The sequence below is a fragment of the Poecilia formosa genome, unplaced genomic scaffold (genome assembly GCF_000485575.1).
Source record: "Poecilia formosa unplaced genomic scaffold, Poecilia_formosa-5.1.2 Scaffold11, whole genome shotgun sequence".
NCBI lineage: Eukaryota > Metazoa > Chordata > Actinopteri > Cyprinodontiformes > Poeciliidae > Poecilia > Poecilia formosa.
The window spans coordinates 418,690-441,065 of NW_006799950.1; the positions used below are offsets into that span (position 1 = coordinate 418,690).

At 39.9% G+C, this 22,376-nt stretch overlaps 1 protein-coding gene across 2 annotated transcripts in view; it reads left to right on the forward strand.

Moving 5' to 3' along the window:
• cnnm2b (cyclin and CBS domain divalent metal cation transport mediator 2b) overlaps positions 1 to 22,133 on the forward strand; it is a 56,988-nt gene extending 34,855 nt beyond the window's left edge. Inside the window, exons 2-8 of one of the 2 annotated variants that reach the window (XM_007543122.2) lie at positions 5,424 to 5,567; positions 8,456 to 8,593; positions 12,119 to 12,288; positions 14,629 to 14,722; positions 15,390 to 15,452; positions 17,316 to 17,494; positions 18,328 to 22,133. In XM_007543122.2, coding sequence (XP_007543184.1) covers positions 5,424 to 5,567; positions 8,456 to 8,593; positions 12,119 to 12,288; positions 14,629 to 14,722; positions 15,390 to 15,452; positions 17,316 to 17,494; positions 18,328 to 18,621 — 1,082 coding nt within the window. In that variant the 3' untranslated portion in view covers positions 18,622 to 22,133. The remainder of the gene's footprint in view (positions 1 to 5,423; positions 5,568 to 8,455; positions 8,594 to 12,118; positions 12,289 to 14,628; positions 14,723 to 15,389; positions 15,453 to 17,315; positions 17,495 to 18,327) is intronic. The other variant, XM_007543124.2, reaches the window with a different exon arrangement.
• The last annotated feature ends 243 nt before the right edge of the window (positions 22,134 to 22,376 follow it).

Genomic DNA, 22,376 nt, shown 5'->3' on the forward strand with positions numbered 1-22,376 from the left:
GTTTGTTCCAAATTTGTGGTGCATAGAAGCTGAGTGCTGCTCCTTCTCATTAGGTTCTGGGGATGCAGAGCAGAACCAGAACCAGAAGAGGTCCGGAAGGCTGATGCAACAACAACAGTAGATCTTTAATGTATTGTTGTGCTAAGCCGTTCAGTGATTTATAAACTAACAACAGTATTTTAAAGTCTATTCTCTGAGCTACAGGGAGCCAGTGTAAAACTGGTGTGATGTGCTCCATCCTCCTGGTTTTAGTGATTCAAAGTCTATTAAACCCCATCTGACAGTATTGACTTACTGCCATGTAATGTGCTATTAACTACCTCATAAAGGGGCTAGCAGTAGTGAGCGTATGTGCCCATAAATACAAATTCTGAATATACCGGATCTGCTGCAGAGATCTGTGGGCAAGAACCAAGCCACACTGCCTTTCATGGAGGCTTGGTATGCTGCAAGCTGTTCACTCCGACGTATCCCCGGATAAATATGGAGTCCTGTGACTTCCAGCATGTAGACTAGTATTGGGAAAACATTCTGTGTATAATTTTTCCTTTGCCCCCTGTTCCATGGAGAAATTTCTTTCCCTTTACATCGCAGCTCGTGGGACAGACTCTAAAATAAACAGTTAAACTTTGCATAAACATGCTTTTTTTGTGGTATTTTCACAGGCTTGTCATTTTGATGCCATCTGTGTTATTCTTATTTTAAAGTGATGACCTTTGGTGCTTCCAATTAAGCTCTTCAAAGTCGATGGTGAGGGGAAAGACAGAGGAAAGAGACAGGTCAGCTGTGTGTGCGCGCGCGTGTGTGTGAGAATGTGTGTTGTCACGATTGCTTGAAGAGCAAAAGTTTTCGTGGGTATTCTGTGCCTTATCAGCGGGCTTATCTAAAGGTCAGAGGTCAGCTCTGATGTTCCAGGTGAGGTTAAGGTTTTCATCCCCTGATAAAGCCGGATGAGAACATCATGTTCTCCCTCTGGAGCTCAACAGGTTGCCAGGTTTTGTCGATGTAGCCTGCTGTAGTTCTGATGAGTTCAACTTATTTGTTTTTCTACACATTGAAAACCATATTTATTTTTTATGTAATAATAGGTTTTGATGCCTGGATATAAAGGATTTATTATTCATAGATAAAGTGAAGGCTTCACAGAGAAACAGGTCTGAGAGTTTACACTTCAGCTTTGCAATATTTAACTCTTGAGTGTTTGTCTAGTCTGCATGAAGTTCAGTTTAGTTGTAAAAACCCACATTATATATTCAAACAAATCAAACCACTTATTTAATTTAGATTATTCAAGTTTCTGGAATCTTCTTGTCAACTCTGATCTTAATTTTTGTCCAGAGATTTCCAATTAAATTCAAATTAACTGGGTCTTTCTAGCAACTTTTTTTTCCAGCAACCTGATAGAAGGCAACAAACTCACATTTTAGCTGTTTTTTTAAAAAATTATTATTTTATTGGCTTTTTCTGCTTCATTTCATCTTCCTTTCTTTATTTGTTCAACACATTACTCCAAAGTCATTTTGAATTATTAAGCAAAACTTACTACAAGGATTCTCTGTTTTGATTTATCTTAGGGACGCACCGATATGAAAATGCGGGCTGATAGCGATATCCGATATTAATATTGCTGATATGGCTGATAACGTATATTTACCGATGTTGTATACGTTATATATATTTCACTACCATCTCAACACAATGAAAGACACGACCACACAGTCGACTTCACCGTTACTTTTCTGGTTTAGTTAAATTTCCCACAATCCTTCACTGCATCACTATCACCGGCACATAACCAAATGAATACCAAGTAACCAATCTCCTCCCCGATCCCTCCAGAAACAAATATCAGCAAGATGGAAGTAAATACTGGTTATTAATAACAGCCCAGTTTTATTATTGGACCGATACCGATAGGTTAAAAATGGACTAATATTGGATATTAGTGCCAATAACGTTTTTAAGAGTGGATTACTTAACTTGTTATGGAGGGTTGGTGTAAGCTTTATGTCAGTAAGTTTGTTATACTTATCAACTTTTCCAAACCCTCTAGTGACTTTTCAGAGTCAAATCTAATGTGCTCACAGCTTAAAGTGTATGCAAATAAACCACATCAACAGTCACAGATGCAACTGGGACAGTCCCATTCGCTGGGACACGAAACAACCAGACACAACCAGTGAATCAAAAAAAAAAAAAAAAAGACTGAATAAAATGGTAGGGTTTCAAGAGAAATGCAAGAGATCGTAATAAAACAAAAATATTTCCCAACAGATGAATTCTTGTCTCTTGCAGGAGCAGGAAAAGAGTAGCAGACCTCTTTCAACTAGCTGGCCAGCAGTGTGCAGCAGCAGGTGGGGAAGGGGTATTTTGTTTCATTTTCATTTATTAGCATATGTGACGTCTGTCTCCCCCCCCCCGTTGAATATTTGCAGAATTTAAAATGCAGACACGAAACAGCGCTACAGCGGCCGCCGGAGCGCCAGACTTTAACTTGTGCCAATTAATTGATTTAAAAAAAACATTTAAAAATTTTCTGATCTGTTGGTGCAAACTCAGCAGAAAAGAATAACTAATTACTCCGTTCCTGATCCGCGTGTCATCGCTGCGTCCTCCAAACAGCTTCATCACTGTGGTGTTCTGTTATGGTTCTGGTTGGAAATTACAATTCTTGCTGCACAACAGATATTTTTCTTATGGAGCAAACTATACTTTACCTGAAACATTTTTACACTTTCAATTAAAGTGCATGTTTCCGTCTGTCAGTAAACTGTTAACATGTCAACATATTTACCAGTATTCTCCTGTTTCTTGGTATTTTCACTGCAATATCACGTGTAGAATGGCTAAAATTATGCAACAATACTTGGTCAAATGAAATTGGTTTTGAGAATTAGTTTTTACCTTTTTTTGCAGCACTGATGACCAAAGTTTTTGCTCTGGGGACCAAAAAAGACTCATTTAAACTATCTGCTGGCCACAAAATTCATTAAAGTAAAAACGTAAAAAAGTAGTTTTCTGTAATCTTCTGCTCAACAATAAACATTTTTTAATGAAATCTGTATATCAACAGAGCCATAGTAGACTGGTACCTTATTAAAAGAAAATATTTTTCTTTCCAAATATTTTGGGTCATCAGTTGCTTTCTGTTTTGTTGCCCCACTTTTTACCAATCTTGACTTTTACCCAGGGGCTGAACAAAATCCTTTCAAGGACAACAAATGGCCCCCGGGCCACACTTTGAACACCCCTGGTTCTTCTTTGTGGAGCTTGTAATTTTCAGCCAAAGCTTAGAACATTTTAATTGACACGGAGGTTCTCGGTCTAAACCCAGAAGAAATAAACAGGTTTAAATGACAAATAGACATGTGAAGAACTAAATGACATCAGGTCTATTGTTCATTCCAAACAATCATCTTTCTGCAGCATGAGTTGTGAACTTTTTATACATTTTTTGTGATTTGCCTGACCTTTGAACTAAAACCTGCAGCATTACATTGCGTGTCGTGTGCTTCACGCCTATAATCAAAAGTTGTTTTAAAGCTTTTTTACAAAAAAGTCTAGAGTATATTTCTAAGTAAATAAAATCGCATCAGCCTATTTATGTTCAATCTCAAGTGAAATTGAAATTCAATTTTAAATGTTGAGTTAATTTAAACTCAAAATCAAGACCGCTGAGCTGGACAGTGTTGTCTTGAGTACTAACTTTTGTTTTCAGTCATAACGAATTAGAATATTCATTTCAGTGAGACTCATTTGTCAGGTTAAAAGTACTTTTAGTTTTCAGGTATTGAACATATATTTTAAGCCCAGGTTTCTGTGTTAAACTATATAGAGGACAGACACTGACATAATTAAAAATAAAAGCTGAACTATATAAATGGCCAGTACACTTAAAATTAACAGAATGATTTTAAAAAGGAGGATCTTGTGTTTTAATATTTAATTGGCATTTACATTATTTTCTTCTGTTCACTTCCAAAAATGATATATTAAGCGCATATTACAAATTTTACTGTTTACAAAAAATCAGTTTGCTCACAGACATATTTATGTCTTCGATGTTTTCTATTTTATTTATTCTCAAGTCTTTTTACATTTTTATATTTTTTTATTTTGTCTGCTTTCATTTTTAATTTTGTCATTTTGGTCTTCCATATAAAACATGTTTAATATAAAAATATGACNTTTTGGTCTTCCATATAAAACATGTTTAATATAAAAATATGACGGAACATCCTTTTCTTAAATGTCATTAAGCAAAAAGTAATCACATTTATTAATCAGCTCCTTCAACTCACATTTGGAGAATCGAGTTACTAGAATAAAAATAACTTTTTAACACTGTTCTAATTTACTGAATATGACCGTCTGTGGAGCTGATGGGACTGGAGTTCGGCTCATTGATCCGCTTCGCTCTGCTGACCAGCACTGAGCATGTTTACAGTAATTGCTTCGATAAGGAGTCCTGAGGACGGATCACTTTGACCCATAAAGCTCTACGTGTGTTTATCACGGACGGACTCACCACTCTTTACAAAGACGTTTTATAAGGAGGCTGCGCTTCCTCTCTATGTAGTTACGTTAATTAATGTCTTCAGGAGTCAATCTGAAAACATTTCTCCCATCTGTTTATCACTTCCACTGGGACGTCTCGCTGTCGAGTTGTGGGGAAGCGGAGGGCTGCAGTGCAATAGAAATTCTCTCAGTAATCAGCATTAGGGTCTCTCCATCCTGCGCCTTCCTGCACCACAGTGGCCAGAGCGCCGGCCAGCTGAGGCGGCATCGACGTAGCTGTATTTCTCTACGCAGGCGTCCATCTTTTGTTGCACAACCAGGTGCATGTGAACCGGCCATTCCTCGACAGTCTGCTCACATGGAGGACCCCCCCCTCCCCCAAACCCCCACGCACACCACCTCCCGCTCCCTCGCCCGGTCTGCTCCTGGAGCTCAGTGAGAATATCACCGGGGTGGAATGGAAACTTCATTTTGCGGGGGCTAATATTAGCCCGGGCCTCTGGAAAATTCCTTTTAAATGATCGCAAGCTGAGAAAAAGCAAAGAATTTGTTTAGTGTTTTGCCTGACAGTTGTTGTCCGCGTGAGCTGCAGTTTGTGTTTCAGATGGGAGCGGCACGCGGGAGGGTCCTGGGAACACAGATGTGATGAGATGTCGGATCTGTCTCTTTCCTGGACTGAGCTTTTATACACATTTTTATTTTCGATACCTAACAGAACTGGCCATGCAACTTGAATGTCATAAGCTTGTTTTTATTTGGTAATAAAAACCCATAAGTTATTCTCCGAGAGAAGTGGTTTGTGTCGACCGGTTTGTATCCCAGTAACCTGATGCTTGAACTACATCTGCTTTGTTTTATTACTATATAATCCTAACTTTACAACCTGTGTGTGTATATTTTGCTAGGAACATCCCACCTGGCCATAGTTCAGAGGGTGAACAATGAAGGCGAGGGAGACCCCTTCTATGAGGTTCTGGGAATTGTCACCCTGGAGGACGTTATTGAAGAAATAATCAAGTCAGAGATCCTGGATGAGACTGACTTATACAGTAGGTCTCCCTCTCTAAGCTCATAAATAGTTCAGTGTTTGAATGCAGACATGTGTCAAATGAGATGATGTCGTTTTACCGAAAGGTTTTCCACCTTTCGCCACGTTCCAACCAGTATTTTATTTCATATACCAACACAGACTAGCACAAAATTATAAACTGTTATAAATATGAATAGGAAATATTAATAATAAGGCCTGCTGCAATGAGCTATTAACTAATCAGTCACATGTTGTATTAAAACAAACTCAATAATTTCCATTTCCGTTTTCTCTTTTCTGTCTTTCTACTAAAAACCGGATGACAGACATCTTCAGTCTGGTGCTTTGGTCTCAACTTGCCCTTTTTTTTGAAGGACAGTTTTGTTTGCAGACTTCATGATTCAACTTATTTGTTGTTTCTGTTGTTTTGTTCATTTATTTTGGGTATTTAAAATGTCTTACACTTCCAGTGTTAAATGTTCATTAGAATTTTAAATTTATTGATCTTTGAGAATGCGTTCTTGCTTTATTATGCCATTACCGTTATATTAATTAATCTCAAAACAGCAATATTATCGTTTATCGCAATAACTCCTGGGACAATTTATCGTCCAGCAAAATTTGTTATCGTGGCAGGCCTATTGTTCAAATGAAGTTTTTGACCCCCTTTACTCTGATAAGACTCAATAAAATTCAGTGCAACCAACACCATCCGAAAGTCATCTAGTTAAAAATTAGAGTCCAGCTGTGTAATCTAATCTCAGTGTAAATCCAGCTGTTTTTGGGAAGGACACAGAGGGTTTTGGTAGCGAACCAACAGCATCACTATGTCTGAGGAACACAGCAGACAGGCCAGGGGGAAGCTTAAAGCAGAGTGAGATCCCAGAGATCCACTTACCTTCCCATAGAGCTCTGTTCGGATGAAGAGTACGGCCCAGCTGAAAACCTGCCAAGACATCGTTTTCACCCGGACTGACAGCCAGGAGGGCCAAGGTGACTCTGGAGGAGCTGCAGAGATCCAAACCTCAGAGGGGAGAATCTGGTAACAAGATTTGATGTTTATGGAAGAACAAAGAGAAGAAAACTGATGTTGAAACAAAACCATGAGGAGACCAACTTGCTGGAGGGGACACATGTAGAAGAAGGAGAACTTAACTTTTGCTCGAGCCTGCGTGAAAAACATGACGACCGGCCTGAAGATTCGTTTTACAACAGGACGAAAATCTCTAAAAATACAGCCAAAGCTGCGGGTGGACGGGCCGGATACTTCTGTGCTAGGATGATCTCGTCTGAGTCCAGATCGAAACTCCGTGAAGATTCTGGGTCAAGGCTTAAAACTGATGTTTAGAAATGAACTCCCCCTGAACCTTTGCTATGTTCCACAGACAAATGAGCCAAAAGTTTAACCTCCTGTCTGAAAAGCCGAGAAAGACTCGCGGCTGATTGCAACGAAAGATTGTTCCACAAAGTGTGGACACAAAGGAGCCGATTACAAATCCTCAGATTTTTATTTGAAAGAGATTTTTTAAAAAGATTCATAATTTCAGTCTTCTCTGTTTTATGTTGATTTATCAAATATAATCCCATTAACATTTACTGGCTAAACTATCGTAACATGTTAATAAATAAATAAATAAATAAATGTCACTGAGATAGACATTAAGCAATCTATAATTTTAGTTACTCTCTTGATTGCCTGCTTTAATTTCTGATTTTATTTTGGTCTGGCTTACTTTTTGTGGCCTAGTTCAATGTCTTGGATTTATTCTTTTTAAACTGGCAAAATGTGACATAAAATTATAAACTATTCAAATCTTTATAATAGAGGTAAATGTGTACAGCAGTTCTTGTTACAGTACATTATTGTTTTCATTGTATTTATTTTTTTATTTAAGTCCTGCTGTCAAAAGCATCAATTAAATTCAAAAATACATGTGTATGTCCTAGAGTTATATAATAATAAACTTTATTTAAAAATGGACATTGTACAGCTCAAACATAAATGTCACTACGTGAGGTGAGGTACCGGATAATAGCATGAACTAATTCGTATCTGTAGTCCCTGGACAAGTTACAAACACAGATATGATGCAGTGACTTTAATAGGTAATGGCATAAAGTGTCTGGTCCAAAGAGCACCAGACATCCATCTTAATAATGAAAAATATTTCCTTTTTTCGTTAAAATAATTTTCTTACCAAAAGAAATCAACATGGGGTGGAAATAGTTTGCATACAGGGACAAAACAGACACAAATTAGGACAAAAGGGGCAACTTGTAGGGGTGGGAGGTGACCAGTGCTCACAAAATGAGACGTAAATATGATTAGATTTCCATGTGGGTTCTTAACTTACAACAGCATTTGATATTAATGCACTTTTAAGCCACAATCTTGGTTGTAAAAAGTCATTTTTTTCATCACACCCAGCTACTTGTTTATTTGAAATTGTGTTTTATAATTTTTGGATATACTTTCAGTCTAAAGTGTTTGCCAAGGTAATCTGCCACCAGAGGTGTTTTGGGTTGGGGTCTTTCATGAAACATATTTACTTTCAATGTTACTTTGAAAATAATCTTACCTTAGTCCACTAATTAAAAAAAAACAAAACAAAAAAACTATTACTGCTGAAACAACCCTTTTCTAATGCGTCACAGCAAATCCTAACGCATATGGCTTTCTGTAACGTCAGGAATGTGGTAAGAATGTTGTAACAATGTCACTCGCTAAAGGTCTCCTTTTCTGAGAAAGTGGCCACGGCCGCTGTTCCAGAAAAGCCAAAGAGCTTTGGGTAACTCCAGTTTAGGCACCCTGTGACCTGGGACAACCAGCTCGCTGTCCGTGCCTCAAAGTGATGTTTTCCTTGTGGAGGAAAGGCTTCAGGTTGTGTTTTCATCTTTTCTCCTCAGCCGACAACAAGACAAAGAAGAAAATCACCCATCGGGACAGGAAGCAGGACTTCTCGGCCTTCAAGCCCACTGACAATGAAATGAAGGTTAAAATATCACCTCAGCTTCTGCTGGCTGCCCTGCGTTTCCTAGCTACAGGCAAGTAGGGCTGCGTTGCTGCTTGACTTCCCCCAGTGTGCCCTCGGCTCCTAAATGTGGGGAAGGTTTGTGTGTGCATGCGCGTGTGTGTGCGGGCTTTGAGTTTTTTGGCTGGAAGGGAAGGACGAGTGCGTATGTGTGTAGAATGAGTACATGAGTGTACATGAGTGTGTGTGAGGGAATGAGCTGTGTAAAGACTCACAACAAGCGTGTTGGTATGCATGTGTGTGTGAAGAGGTGGAAGGCTCCTTGAGCGTGCTGCACGGGACGTCTACAGGCTGTGTGGAGAGATCCTGGAGGAAAAGGAAAAAAAAAGGAAAAAACGCGGGCGTTTATTTGCTTGCATGTCATGCACCGAAGGTTACACGTTGCAGTCTTTGCTCGCAGCTTTAAAAACACCACCCTGTTTGCTTACACTTCCTCCTCAATGACATCACGTCCAGCGTTTTTTGGCCTGTGAGCGCGGTTCTCACACAAGCCGACATACTTGGGTGCTTGCTGGTGTAAAATGTGAAGCATTTCAGCAGCTTTCCCCAGGGAAGCGGAGCGGGACGGCGGAGTTGTAGTACGATGGCAGCGGCTGACGGTGCCTCGTTGCATTTTGGATTTGCTTTCGATCTTTGACCTCACGGCTAAGCATTAAGTTTCTCCAAAGGCTATTAGGGAGTTCAGTTCCTCTCAGCGGAGCCTGCAGCCAGTTGACACACATCACCGCCGCTGAGTTGAAGGAGCTGATTGGCCCAACAGGTGGCTGAGGCTGACCAGTGGCTGTTGGGATACACACTTCCTCATTTCTGGTCCCAGTTTGTCCCAAAATGCAGGGTGTGTGTGTGTGTGTGTGTGTGTGTGTGTGTGTGTGTGTGTAGTTTTATACAGTGGTGGCGATCAGTATTTCTTTAGGCTTCTGAACACATTGGCTTTGTTTTCCCTCATTTCTCTGTCCGTTTTCAGCCACTTGGTCAGAACATTTATGGATAACTTGGACTGAGCCACAGTGCTTGAGAGAAAACCCGACATGGAACATACATAAAGTAAAAAATGTGATCTTATTTTGGAAGGAAAAACAACATTAACCTGGAAGGCAACCACTGGAGTAAGGGTGGCAACTTATCTTATGCTAAACAGATTTAGGACCAGTGGATGTACATGATGGTTGGATGGATGTCTGTTTGCTGTTGTTTCTAGGGGCGGCCGATACGGACTTAGAATTTTATCGCGATATTTTTTGGTACAATATTTTTGGGTGATAATGATAAATATTATGAATAAAATTTACCAATTTATTATTTTTAGGTAACTGCAGCCACATGGCACAGCATTCCTAGCATCACAAACACAATTGTTCTTGGAAAACATGTCCATTTGAGATATGCTTCTTCAGGAGGCCACTGACTTAAATAAATATGTGTTTTATATCACTAAACTGCACACAGTAACTGTATTCAATAATATTTTTGAATCTACTCATATTTATTGATATTTTTGTGCAACATGTGGATAAAAAAAAACATTTCCGATTTTTTTTATTTACCATCAGTGACTGAAATTCATCATAACAATAAATCAAAGCACTCGCCCCAATAAGAATTTTTCACGATAAATGATAAACAATACGATAACTGTTGGATGCCAATAAGATGTTGAATTGCAGTATTTAAAATTAGCTAATTTAAAAGTATGTCAAATACCTGCTTAAAGGTTGTTATTTTCAAAAGTTTCTTTTAATCTGAAAAAATGAGCCTCGTCAGACCTCATTTTAATCTGGTGAGTTTGACTGTAAAGTGTTTAAGGTCAGGCCGTGACACCTCATTTAGATTTAACCTCAGACTTTGACTAGGCCAATGCTTTTCTTGCTTTTTTAGAGCTTTTCAGATATTGTCTTGATGGTGATTTGGATCACTGTCTTGCTGAAGAAGCCAGGTGTGCTTAAGCTTCAGATTACAAATTGATGGAGGGAAATTCTTCAGGATTTTCTGGTATTTTGCACAATTCATTGTTCATCTCACACACACTGGAGTGCGTTCAACACCCACTACCACCTCCGTGTGTGTCTAGTGGCACAATATTCACATTCTGTAATGTAGAAGTTTGACTGTTTGTTACTTTTTAAGCTCTTTTTGTCAACTTGATGTTGCCAGATAGCTTTAAGGGATGTCTTGACTCTGAAGGTCTCACATTAGTCAGATCTAAAATCCACTGGACGATTTAAAATATTTCATTTACATTTAAACGTCACTGAAAAACAGAAGAAATCTTTACGTTTTACTGGAAGCACTGGGTGTGATAAACTAATAAATGATGCAGCTCTGTGGTACTTTCATATTTTTCTCTTTGTTACGAATTTCCAATAAGATCTAGTTCCTTAGGCCTGACAGCTCTCTTATTTGTTTGCCTACTTGTTTTGTCTTGTCTTGTTGAAAAAAACTTTAAAAAGAAAATCCTTGACAGGGTCGAGTACTGTTAACGAGAGCCATTTATTTTATAGGTTACAAGCAAGTTTAGCATGAAAATGAACGTTGTAAAAGTGTTGCACAATGCTTTTTCAGAGATTGGGTTTGAAGAAGGGTTGGACTTGGGGTCGGAAGTAGGATCGGAAATACGGTTGGACTTTGGTTCAGAAGGAGAGTTGGAATCAGGGTTTGAAACAGGGTTTTCTACCCTCTACCTAGATAAAGGTAAATTGGAATCAGGGTTGGAATTTCCCACTAAACAGAAGTAAATTGAAATAAATAACACAACTCAATAGTAGTTATTTCTGTGAAATGAACAGCTTTCTACTGTTTCAGAACACAGGAAGATGCACTTGAAGTGACTTCACTGTCTTGTTTCTTGCGTCTCCGAGGACCATCTGGGAATTAAAGTTTAAGGCTTTTTGCGCAGTTCGTTAGCGCCCCCCAGGTGGTCAAATGATTATTAGCTGAATTAACTAGAAAGTGGGGGGTGAGTTGGTGTCTGACTCTGTCCGTTGCAGGGCAACACAGAGACACACAGGACAAATAACCACACACACACACACACACACACACACACACAAGGACAATTTACAGAAACCAGTTATCCTAATGGTCACATGTTTAGACTGTGGGAGGAAGCTGGAGTACCCAGAGAGAACATTCAGAAAGATCCCAGGCTGGGATTTGAACCCAGGATCTTCTTGCTCGCAGGCAACCGTTCCACTGTGCAGCCATGCTCAACACCCTTATCCTTTAAGAGGCCTTACTGTGTTGTTTAGCTGTGCTTTTTTCAAGAAGGCACTTGCTTTGCTGCTATGGAGCTTCAAACGTCTTGTTTTCCTCTAGACAGATGCTCAGGACCCAGCATGACGGTGTCTGGTCATGGGATTCAGAAAATGTAGAAAACATCCACTCATTGTTTTCCAGTTTTGAACGAATATCGGCATACGCTCCTTTGTTTTTCATCTTATGCTTTGATTAAAAATCTTGTGCTATTTAACCCACAAAGTGTAACTTCAAAAACCGCCTCACAGTCTCCTGACGGCCTCTTTTTGTCTGCTTGGTTTTTCAGAGCTGGAGCCGTTCTTTCCGACGCAGATGTCAGAAAAGATCCTGCTGCGATTACTGAAACTCCCCAACGTCATCCAGGAGCTGAAATATGACGTGAATAACAAGCGGGCAGCAGAGCACTACCTCTACCACAGGAACAAGCCTGTGGATTATTTCATCCTCATCCTGCAGGTGCGCAGTGCAATTTGGCACAACGGAGAGGGAAAAAAAGCATAATTTTTGTTAAAAAGATTTTAATCCAGCATGTTTGCCTCTACCAGAAATAACCAGAAATACTATTTACATTTAAAAGAGTGAATGTCAGCGCTGCAGCTCTTTAAAATCAGACAATAAAAGTGGAGAAGACGCAGCTTCTCCCAAGCTTTTCACATCGCATTGATGAATTTTCATTTCTTTTCTTCGACAACAGCTGCACAAACAGCACTACATTGGAAAATCACATAAAATATGTTGCTGTCAGTTCGGTAAACTATTGTTTTCCTCGGTCATAATGTTTTTCCACTGTACAGGCCGCAGGGGTTCATTCCCACAGAGGCCATGCATCCTTAAATGGTAGGCATCCTATGGTTTTAATGCCGGACAGCTTAGATTACAACGGCAGCAATGGAAAAGATAAACAACTCATGAGCAGTTAAAGATGTTTGACCTCATCATTTTTCACATACCAGCCAGTTTACAGCCTTAAAATGTACAGTCTTTCTATTAGGACCGAAATGATTAGTTAGATTAGTCGTGATTAATTGATTATTGAAATAAATCTGTTCTACCCAGAATTTTTTTAAGTGGCATTTTTGGCTTCACTTGGAACAAATTGCATACAAAATCTCTTATTAAGCACCTTAAACACTTATCAGTAAAATAAATAAATAAATAATGAACAGATTAATTGACAATATTTTATTGAGCTGCAGATCCATTGCTACAAATGATCAAGCTTCCACTAAAGGCATGCTATGATGTTACATTTTAGGCAGTACTATTTTTATTTTCTTGTTTAAAAGAGGATTAAACGATTTGTTTGCAAATCAATGTGGTGTTTGTAGTTAAATAAAAAAATCGACAGCATGTGCCAATGTTTTTAATCTGATTAATCGCCAGAATAATTGATAAAATAATCTATTACTAAAATAAACATTATTCAAAAGCCCTACTTTCTGTATGTTTAAAAAGAGCTGTAAATAGAATAGATAACACACACGATAACTTTGTGGACGCTCAGTTACAGCATCCACACCAAAGAGTGTTGCTGTCACTGTTAGGCTTCTGATTGGTCAAGACCAATTCAAATGAAAATCTAATGACTCCATTCACCTGGAACATATGTCCGAAACATATAATCATAAAATGTACTTATGAAAAAGTTAAAAGACAAGACTAATCCTGTCTGCAAATTTAGTTCTACAAACTATTATCAGCAAGGGTGCAAACGGGTACGGAGGATCACAAAGGTTTATGCTGTTCTTTTTTTTTGTTTTTTTTTTCAATCTTGCCTCGCTCAACACTTTGTCAGTTTTGCTATGACTGACTCACTCCTTCTTAGCATGTAAAGAAAATCAGGGCTGCAGATTTCTAGAGAGAAGTTTTGTCCTTCTGAGAATACAGTTGTGGCTCTTTGCTGGAGGCATAGCAACGTCCTCCCTCAGTTTAAAACACTCATCAGTTCAACACATAAAACACATATTAGTCCAAATCTTCTTTTCACACCTCATGATGATGGAGACAGCATCGCCTGGTTCTGCCCAGGTCCAGATCAAACAAGCTGGTTCACCTCTCGACCCAATAAATTTACAGTGAAGACACTTTCTTTCCCTGTAGAAGTTAATTCCAGAGTTTGACTAGGCCACTCTAAAACATTTATATTATTTACTTTCAGCCGCTCAGAGCTGAAAAGTCTTTTGGATCCCATAACCTAAATAAATTGGTTTAAGGTTCTTACTGTGATGGTCAGGCATTAAGGTTTTCAAGTCCAGAGCAGAATTTGTGATTCCTTCAATTGCAGCGACTCATGCAGAACATTAAAGCAGCAACGCAGCCCCAGACCATCACACTACCACCACCTTGTTTTGTCCTGGGACGCGTGCCATCCACAAGGTTCTAGTTTTGCCTCATCAGTAAACTGAATATTTCCCAGGAGGGGATCATCAAGATTTGTTTTGGCACATTTGAGATGGGCTTTTGTCTTTTTTTTTGCCTCTAAACACTCCCTTGGATGGCCTTTTCAACCAATTTCGATCTTGAATGGCTTTCATTGATGCGAGAGAGGCCGATCACCACTCAATCGAAGGTTCTTGACTTCATCACCCTTCCTGACTGATTAATATCAATGGCCTTGCTTCTCATCTATTTTTGAATTTATTTAGATCAGCGTGTAGCCTTCTCATCTTTTAGGCGAGGTGGCCAGTGAAATTAAATTCAACTTCCCAAATAAATGGGGTTAAGTCGAGTTAACAAGCGAGATCATTACTTTTGGGTGACTTAACTAAATAACCTTTGTTTTTTTTATGGCTGTAGGGGAAAGTGGAAGTGGAGGCAGGAAAAGAGGAGATGAAGTTTGAAGCAGGACCATTCTCCTTCTACGGGATGATGGCTCTGACAGCGCCACCTGGTAAGAGCTCTAGGTTTTTGTTGTCATGGTGAGGAACTATACGGGGGAAAAACTACGAAAATCAGCCATCACTTTCTCCATAACGGATGTTTTTTGATTGTCATTAACATTAATTAATTGCAAGTCTTCAAAAGATTACAATATATGATTTATGTTTAACCTCAAATTCAAGATTATACTTTCGCAAATATCTTTCGTAGCCCTTCTCTGTTCATGTTTTGTATTCTGAGGAGCTAAAAAAGCTTCTTGTTTTTAAGCAAACACTCAGTGATTGAGCTGAAAGTGGCTGTTTTAAAGAGGTAGCATGACATCATGGACAAACGTCACCAGAGAACATCAGCTGGTGATTGACTCAGTCCTCCCACTTCATTCATAAACTTCACAGACGGCCATGTTCGGATTCTCTCTGTCGTTGGGTTTAGGGAGACACCTGGTGGTGAAATGGTGGAACATACATCCCTTCTAGTTCTAAGTGAAATCAAACCAAACACAGTTTGATGTTTCAGACCTCCTTTTCTGAAAACTAATTGCTTCTGATTGAAACTTCTCTCACGGATTGAATAATTTTTAAACTATTGATTATTTCTACACTACTGACACTTGTTTTCCCTTCTTCCTTTCTTTTGCACTTTTCTCCTCACGATGTCCTTTCCCTCTTCTTCCCAAGTGCCGTTGTCTCTGTCTCGTACATTCACCGTCAGTAGGGCAGAATCATTAGCGGGATCTCCAGGTATGGTGACTTTTTCTGTCCTTTTTAATGCCCATTTTACTAATTATATCTCCAGCCAGGAACTAACAGGGTTAGCGCACAATCCGGAAAAATCTGATGTTTGATTTCATTGATTTACAGATCTGGATAAGTTTGGAAGAGAAAATAAGATTTCAGAAAAATTTATGTATTTCCGGATTAATCTAAATATGCCCTTCCTTCATTTCTTCCCTACTTTAAGACTTACCTTCCTAATGTCTTTTCTTCTTTCAATCCTTGTTCTCTGTCCAGTCTCTTTGTCTTCCTTCCTTCTTTCCTGTTTTACTCCTTCCTTTCTTGTTCTGTTTCCTTCTGTCCATCCTCTCCTTCCATTCTTCTGTCTGTCCTTCCTTCCTGCCTTTTCTTTCTCTTTCAAATGTTACTTATGTTACGTCATTCCTTGTTTTGCCTTTGTATCTTCTTTCCCTCCTTCACCGATTCCTCCCTTCCTTCCATTCTACCTCATTTCCTTTCTCCTAGTCTCGTTTTCACAGGTTTCATCTGTATAGCCTGATGGTGAACTTCAGTATTTTATACCGAGAGTTTTCATTGATCCTTGTTGTGCTGTTTGTTGCTCACTATGAAACCTGCTGTTCAAGAACGCAGCAGCACAGACTCAAGGGCCTCGCCCCCTGAGCCATTAGTCAAGTGTCTGAATGATGTCTGAGTCCGGAGGCCCCACAGTGGAACCAGACTCCGCCCCCACTCGCCCCTGACCTTTAACCCTCCCACTGTCTAAACAAGACCTGCAGCTACAGCCCCCCTGCTGGACAGCGCACATACGTATGTCCACATGTGCAGACCCCATGTCCACACAAACACACCCTCATGTTTCTGCCTGAACAGAAACAGCCACATTGAGCCTCTTTTTCCACCTGTTACGATGCGGCGACTGGCTCAGCGACAAACGCACACCGCCTCTTTGTGTGTTGACCCGGTACCTAGAAAGTGGAATACTAATCCCTCAGAGTTCACATGCCAGGTCTTTGGCCCACACACACCTACACACACACACACATCCTGACATGGGATTACATACATTCCAGTCCATGTAGCAGCATTAGAGCCGGCCAAGCCGTTTCCACTTTGTTGTGTGTGATTTCCACGTCTTTAAGGAGTGGAAAACATAATCTGGCTTTAATTAAAAATTAGAGGGAAGAAAACAATAACAGAGCAAATCTTCTGGGCGGTGGCACATGAAAAATCGGCAGCAGCATCCCCGGACACGCAGGGTTTACCTACAAATGAGATTTCCATACATCACAGCAAACCGCTGTGCTAATATGTAACAACTATAAAGACTTCAGCTCTTCTGTTGCTTTTGGTTTGTGTTTGAACTACAATCTCTCTCCATCCTCGACTTTCTTGCTGAAACCTGAACATTTTGGATTATAACAGACATTAAGAACTATAAATAATATAAACCATCTTGACAAATAAAAAAAAGAAACCTGTTGTTCTATCTGAACAGCAGCATGATGCTTTACTGTGAGTGTACTGGATACATATTTTACATTTAAGGTGCCATTCATTCTAAAAGAAGTGTGAACAGTTTTGATATCTACAATGCGTGTAGGATGTCAAAGAGACACAGTTTCCCTCTTTTCACGTGTCAAAAAGCGTCCCAGCTAGCCTTGTTCAGTCACTTTGTAATGAAACTGACCCTCTGTGAGTGAAATAAGTGTCTAATTAGTCCATTGATAGAAACTTGTAAGCTGAAAAATAATTACAGCAATCATTCGTGTTCTTGGACTGTGTTTAATACCTGACCAGTGCTCTGTGATGCCCCGTTGGCCTCTGCTCAGTCACATGTTTTGACCTCCTCACCCTCTTCTGTCCTCACAGAGAACAAGTCTCCTCCGCGCTCATTTGGCCTGAACCACTCAGACTCTCTGAACAGGAGCGATCGCATAGAGGCCATCACGCCGACGCTGGGCAACAGCAACAACCAGCTCAACTCCTTGCTTCATATGTACGTCCCCGATTACTCTGTCAGAGCGAGGTCGGACCTGCGGTACATCAAGGTGAGAATAGCTGCAAGGACCCAGCCAGAGAACACGGAGGCTCAAAAGCCTGAGATGTGCACCTGAAGCTCATGTAGTTTATATTAATGCACCGTAAAACATTTCAGCTGCATTTAGTTGTGTCTGCTAACGTTTGCTCTTTACGTCGATGAAATCTTGTGAGTTTTAGGATGCATTCACACCAGCCCTGTTCATTAGAACTCTGGTCCATTTGATAGAAAGTCCGGAACGTTTTTTTAGGTGTGAACAGATAATCAAACTTTGATAAAGACCAAAAAAAGTTAACTCTGGTCCATCTGTACCTAGGCCTCAATTCGATTAAAGTGACGTCTGGCACTTTTTGAATGCCAAACGGACTAGAGACCGCTCCAAAAGCAGGAAGCGGACTATACTGCAGGGCATTCTGGGTAAATACAAACAATAGAGGGAGAAATGTTTCAAAGTCTTTTACCAAAGACAAATGAGAAATCCTAAAACTTCTATCGATATTCTAAATATTTCTGACCAGTCTACCCACCTGGTGTGGAATGTGTAACAATTATTAAACAACAAAAAACTGAGTTAAAACCTAAACAAGTTTCTGGTTGACCTTACTGGTACTTGCATTTTCATGGCAACAGATGAACCTCCATTTGTGAACAAGTTAAACCTCCTTCAGGTGTTTCACAGTGTGGCATAAATTCATATGTTAACAACAAAACGTCATTTTCTTGTTTTGTATCATGTTGCATTTATACACTGTTCCGCAGACGGTGTTTACCATTGGTGCTTTATGAACGTGTCTGGTATCTGTTGCGAGAAGTGACCCCAGCAGCGACTCCTCTGTTGTCCAGGTAACGCGGCAGCAGTACCACAACGCCGTGATGGCGTCACGGATGGACAAGACGCCCCAGTCCACGGACAGCGAGCTCACCAAGATCGAGCTCACGCTGACAGAGTTTCACGACGGCGTGGAGACCCCGGCCATCGTCACCACCACAGCCAGCACCACGAGCACCTCCCCCGCCGTGGCCGTCGCCATGGCCAACGAGACGTCCCACCTGCTGACCCCGCAGCATAACTGTGTGGGCCAGAACCTGGGCCTGAGCTGGAGCAACCACAGCGCCCACAACGAGGGACCCATGTAGCCCTCAACCCCCCGCTGCGGCCGGTGGAGAGACCCTCCACCTTGTCCCCTGGACACGCATGGAGCAGTGGTGTTAGGTGAAGAGGGAAAGTGGGCGGAGTCAGGGTTCTGCTCCAACCTGAAGCCCCAGTTCAGTCAGTGAAGACCTTTCCACTGTAGGGGTCGATGGCAGCAGCGGGGACGATGGGTCTCCAGAAGCCCCCCCGCTGTACTGTCAGAACCAGTGAAACGAGTTTTTCAACGGACTGGAGGACGACGGAGTGCAGGTCCGCTCGCAACATAATGCAAAGCTCGCTGGACTTTCTCTTCAGGCCAAAGACTTTGGTCCCGCCCCCATCCCGCCGCCATCCTCCTCCGTCCCGTCACACTGAAACAAACCCTCCGCTCCGGTGCTCCCTGCAGGGAGGCTCAGGCGACTGCTGGTCCAATCAGACTCACACACAGAGCGACGGTTCGTCACAGACTGCACCAAAAGAAACCGCTAAACCGAGAACCAAGAATGTTTGTTTTCTTGTATTTATTTATTTTATAATATTGTATGTATATATGTACACGTGGAGAAGTGAAAAAATAAACTAAGAGCATGCATCCCCAGAACATGCTACATATATGAACAGCCACTCATGTATATGAGGAGGTGAGAGTCTTTTACAGAAACTATGTATATTGAAGATCTTATTATTTTTACTATTATCCTAAATCAGGCTTATAGTATCTTTTTCACCTTTTAAAAGAAAAAAAAGCAAATCACATTATTGCCTTGGAGAGAAATTCTGTAATTAGTTACTTTAACAAAGTGCAATGAACAATGATTTATTTAAGAGATGATTATAAAAGAAGATAATTCAGTGTATTCTAAGTTGGCAGATGTACTTGTATGTTTGTGCTGTCTGTATATTTGTTTCTGAGATGCGCTCAGCTGCGTCTCTTCCTCTTTGTTTCTGTCACGTTTTTGACCGACCTCAAGCACGTCCGGCTCAAGTGACGCCTTCACCAGTTACTGCAGCGTCATAGTTTGGGTGGGGAGGGAGTGAAAGTGCCAACCAACAAAGGTATCTATGCATGTGAGGTTCAAGTGTTTTTATGCCTTTAGTTCAATCAAACGTGAGAACTGCACAGTATTAATGACCTCGTCCTAACACGTCAGAAAGAGCAACCTCGACATTAAATGATGCACAGCTAATGCTTCTCCACTGTTTTGCTTATGAATATGTCTGTTTTGTTTGTTTTGTTTTGTTTTTTTTTTTAAGCTTTTTTGGACAACGTGACAGACACCAGGCTGTCACGTTGTTTTGGCTTCCCTGCAGATTGTAGTTAATAATTATTGTAGTTAACAGTTATTGACTTGATCCGATTTTAAGATGTTCTTCAACAATGCTGGCTGCTATTAAAGAGACATATTTATACATCGTTCTGATTTTTACCGGAGGTAAGCTGATTGTGTTTCATTTGCATGATTAAAACATATTTTAAAGGATATTCCAGGGATTGGCAATTTTAACTAAAAACTGCTCTTAAAGTTACACCAATTATAGGATTATTTTGTAAATATTAGCTCCCAACCTCTCGTATAACTTATGAAAATAATAACACAAGTTAAAAAGTGCCAGCACAACAACAAACCCCTTCCTGAAGATGTCTAAAATAATTCAGATTATTTAGATTTTCTTAGAAAATCTAGAAATTTTTTGTAAGGGCGAAGCTGTCCTGTAATCAACAATTTTGCATGTTTAAGCCTTTTGACGTTGACTGGTGCGAACATGGGAAGTGACAGAAAAGCAACAAAACAACTAAAACTGAACCTAATCTTGTTCCTGACTAGCATTAAGCAAACAGCACAGCTGTTATTGATCATGTTGTTTTAATTGTTGTTATCGATAAACCTCATGATGAAAACGTTTTCAGCCATGAATTAGCTTGTTGAAAGCTAATGAATTCATGCTAGCTATCTTTAGCTAGCTATGCTACGGTCCCTTTCTTCCAGTGTCTATGTGAACTATACAGTTTTATTTATGAAATAACTGTAATTGTTGCTAACTTCATCTTTAAAGTGATCCTAAAGCAGCTTCACAGTGTAAATGCTAGCTTTCTGGCTACTACACCAGATTTTAATACCTGCAGCAAACATCTTCAAATTACACCTTTCGGTACGGCTTGTAAAGACTCTATATAAGCATTAAAACGTAGATGCCATAAAAGCATCAGTTGTAGTTTTATTGATGGAAATCTTTTAAGCTTTTAATTCTCTTCAACATCAGTCGACACGAGAGACATCAGCATCTGCTAACTTTGTGGACACAAACACACACACAGGGTAGATGAAAGCTAGAATAAAAACAACATTTTGGGTCTAATATGTTTGAAAACCACCTTTGAACAGATACTTTTATTAAAAAGTCTTTGCCTATCCCTGGGATGTTCAGAGAATTTGTTTTATTGGAAAATATTGACTGGATTTCTTGTTGAGTCAGCTGAAAGATGTCTGCTTTAGACTTGGAGGAGAGGCAGGACAAGAATGAGCAAAGATTAGATATTTATATTATACAAAAAATTTATTATTTGTTTCAGACAAAAAAACAAACACAAAAAAACATCTTCCCATCTAGCTTAACAAGCAGTTCTGTTCATGTTTTCCAAAATCTTCTTTAAGAGTATATTTGTAGTCTCTTGCCATTTTTTTTATACTTTACCTCACAGGACAGAGTTTTAATGCACTGTGTGCTGGAAAGTAAAGTAACTCTGTGCAGATGTTAATGAAAATAGGAGTTTCCACGCCTGTTCATTCACATGTTTTTTGTGTGTGTGTGTGTGTGTATTTTTCTTATTTTATAGCAAGATGAAAATGTCTCTTAAGGCTGAATTAGTCTCTTTAAAATGTAATTCCCGATAGTAACCACTGGTGGTCGCTGTTTCTTCGTGTTTTTCCATGTGTGCGTGTTTTCAGTGTGTATCAGAAGGCCTGGGAAATGAGACAAAATAGTCCACCCATCTGCTCCGCCACGAAAGGGTGTCCCCTCCTGTTTCATAACCAGACACAGATCGCGTCTGCTAAGTTTGCAGCTGTGCTCACTGTTTTGTTTTTTTTTTTTTTTTTACTATTATTATTGTTGTTTACTTGAAAGTGCTCCTTATGCAGCAATCCCGCCTTGCTCTGCTGGAACAGTCGCTGCCCTAAGATAAAACAATGTTTGAATGCAACGTTTAAACAAGGCTGTGGGTCCCAGTGCCTAACAAAAGAATAAGAAATACCGCGGAAGTTCAAAAAGACAAATATATAATTTTTTTTTATGAACGCACAACAGGAAACAGTGTTGGGGCATCAGCTGTGACGGGGTTTATATTAATACTCCATGAAATAGAAAACGTGCATTCTCTTTTATTCTAAACTGACAACTCCATCCTTCGTGTGAATGCTGTGAAGGTGTGTTTTTACCTGCTCTGATGCTTCTACCTGAACACGACATTCCTGTTGCCTCTTTCAGCTGGTGGTTTAATAAAAAAGTGAATGATTAACAGATGAAACAGGATAGTTGTCTTTTGTAGTTTGGGTTGTGCAGTCACACAAATCCGGCGTCTTGGGAGACCAGAAACGATAATTCTTGAAAATTCAAGTGCCGCTGTCGTCCTGTGAGCCGCATTTAAAAAAAAAATAATAATAAAAAAAAAAAATTTAAAGCTCCATCTGACTATCCCGCCCCTCACTCTCAAAAAATAACAAACATGGCGCCGTTCGGTGTTTTGTTTGTTTGTGTCGTT